The 2,673-nt window shown below is 50.3% G+C and overlaps 1 protein-coding gene across 1 annotated transcript in view; it reads right to left on the bottom strand.

Moving 5' to 3' along the window:
- IDH3G (isocitrate dehydrogenase (NAD(+)) 3 non-catalytic subunit gamma) overlaps positions 1–167 on the bottom strand; it is a 6,164-nt gene extending 5,997 nt beyond the window's left edge. The window contains exon 1 of the mRNA XM_027767574.1: positions 72–167. Coding sequence (XP_027623375.1) covers positions 72–167 — 96 coding nt within the window. The remainder of the gene's footprint in view (positions 1–71) is intronic.
- Between the last annotated feature and the right edge of the window lie 2,506 nt (positions 168–2,673).

Genomic DNA, 2,673 nt, shown 5'->3' with positions numbered 1-2,673 from the left:
CCTGTGTGTGTGTGTGTGTGTGTGTGTGTGTGTGAGAGAGAGAGAGAGAGAGAGAGAGAGAGATTTCTCACCAGAAAGGCTTTCACAGAGGACTGCAAAGCCACCTGGTGGCCTAGACAGACAATGTATGCCCTCCCCCGCTCCCTGTGCAGCTGCACCAGTGCCATGTCTGACAGCTTCAGAGCAAACAGGCTATGTCACCTCTCTGCTGTGCCCCACCTTGGAGCACACCTGAGGTAGTGGCAGAGCCAAGGTCTTTCCATCTTGTCACTTGGGGAGACCCTGCCATTTAGCCATTTTCCAAAGACCTGTGCATGCCTGCCAGAAGTCCAGAAGGCAGAAGGCTCAGGTGGAGTAAACACCAGCTTGGGTCCCCCTGGGCAGGTACTCACAAAGGGCATCCCTTGCCTGGGTGCAGCAGCACAGGTATGCAGCTCACTGGCCTGAGCCATGGGCCAGGGGGTTATTGCCAGGGCCAGAGCCTCAAGGGCACCTCAGTTACCCGTGCAGCACCTAGGTCTGCAGCCACAGGCATGCTCGGGAGTTTTCTGTCAGCTTTCTGCACTTGCTATCTTATTTGTAGCCTCCTGATACAAGTTCAGAGAAGGCAGTTTAGATGGCTCTTCCCCAGAGAGCCTTCTGTAATGCCCTAAGCCTGCACAGGTGGGCTCCTAAGGCCCTACTCACACCCTTCCACACCATCTCGGCACCTCCCCCTGCTATTGCTGCTTTGTTGCCCCCAACCCCTTAGCCCCCAAGAACAGAGGCCACATCTGTCTGACACCCCCTACACTGTTACCCCAAGACGCTGTACAGTGCCTGGCCCAGAACTGGGATACAAGGAATATTTCCTAAGAAATACTTTGGAAAATGAAGAGAGATGGAGACCATGAACACCTCAGCAATGACCCACTACTCTTCTCCTATTTCCTCTATCAATGATAAAGAGTGCATGCGCCTAAAAAATTAAAAAAAAAAAAAGAGTGCATGTGCCCACATGGAAGGATGGGGAGGGACAGAGAGAGCACGCATGCAGCACTCCCTGCAGGATCTGGTCAAACCACGACCCCTTCCCTCAGCTCTTGAGCTTGTCAAGATCTTGGGTGCACACATGTGCATCCATTTTCAGGATGACTGGGCATCAGAACCTGTGGGCAGCCATGTGACTTCTAGCCCTGCAGTTCGATATGCTGCACCACCAGGCTGGACCTACTGTCCACTACTCTTTTTTTTTTGGTTCTAGGGTGCATGCATTTGCTAGAGAGATAGAAAACAAGAAATCATAGGGACCAGCAGGTGGTGTGGTGGTTAAGGTGGCTGGACACTCCCACATAGCTGACCATGGTTCAAGTCCTGGACCTGGTAGCTTGCTTTCTCACTTTCCCTCTCTCTCTCTCTCTGGTCAAATTAAAATAAATGAATAAATAAAATTAAATAACTCTTAAAAAAAAAAAAAAAGAAGAAGAAAACAAGAAATCACCACCCAGGAGGGATGGCCACACCACAATCCCTTCTCCTCCATGGATTCTGGGCATGCACCTGCCACATTCCACTCAGCCAAACATGTTTTATGTTTTTCGGGGTGGGGGGAAAGGGGGCTGTGGATTAGAAATAAACAAAACACACACACACAAAGACACACAGTATAGAAAAGCGAGGATCAGGTGGGCCTGACTTCTCGGATGGAGAAAACCGTGACCTCAAACCAGCCTCCAGTTTATTATTTTATAGGGCAGAAAGTAGGGGAAGAGGAAATGGAATGCAAAGCTAGTTTTCAGATATTAATTGGCTGATGATGTGAAAATGACTGGCACCATTTGGTTTCTTCTGATTCTTTTGGGCGAAATCTGAATAACACATGTGGCTTCTTTAAACAGATACTGCTTTGCAGGATCTGCAATTAAGATATTTGTATCTTAATGCTTTCATAGCTACACAAATGAAGCTCACGAACAGCATTTCTACATATATCTGAAAGTCACCGTGTTTGTTCAGAATGGTCGCTTTCCACACACACCCACAGGTGCTTGGCATGAGTTTTAAGCCACCGGGTCTAGGACTTGAACTGCAGCTGACTACTTGGGAGTCCAACTACGTAACCATTATGTCATCTGCTGGTCCCAGAAAGTGAGAAAATAAGCCGCCAGGTCCAGGACTTGAACCACAGTTGGCCATGTGGGAGTCAGGTGCCTAACCACCCTGCCACCTGCTGGCCCTTCGTCTACTACTCTTAAGACACCTTCACGTCTTCACCTGAAATCCAAGGGACAAGAGGGGAAGGGAGCCATTCCCAGTCCCTAGCAGGACAGTCAGGGCTATAAAAAAACATGCCCACCAGTCTCTCAGGTCAGAGTTCAAGGCTAGTGTCCCCGGGAGATGCAGAACCTGATGCTGGCAGCTCCCAGCAGTAATTCCTCCTAAGCTTCTGCTGTGGCAGTGGGACGGTCTACTGATGGCCTGCACTAGGCCTGGCTCGAAGTCTGTGTACCCGTGAACCCCCACCCACAGATGGCAACATCACCGGAGCTGGACCTTTCCGGCACCAGATCCCTCCGCCAGATGTCTGTCCTGGCTTTGGTCAAAGCTCTGTGAAGCTCTCCAGATACAGATTTCCCTGACCTTGCCCTGTGTGGATACAGGGGGCTGCAAAGGTCTGCCTCCCCTCAGCTTGCC

Source organism: Tupaia chinensis, unplaced genomic scaffold (assembly GCF_000334495.1).
Source record: "Tupaia chinensis unplaced genomic scaffold, TupChi_1.0 Scaffold144326_1, whole genome shotgun sequence".
Lineage (NCBI taxonomy): Eukaryota > Metazoa > Chordata > Mammalia > Scandentia > Tupaiidae > Tupaia > Tupaia belangeri.
Note: the sequence above shows the minus strand (reverse complement) of the source record. Positions and strands in the feature narration are given on the sequence as shown.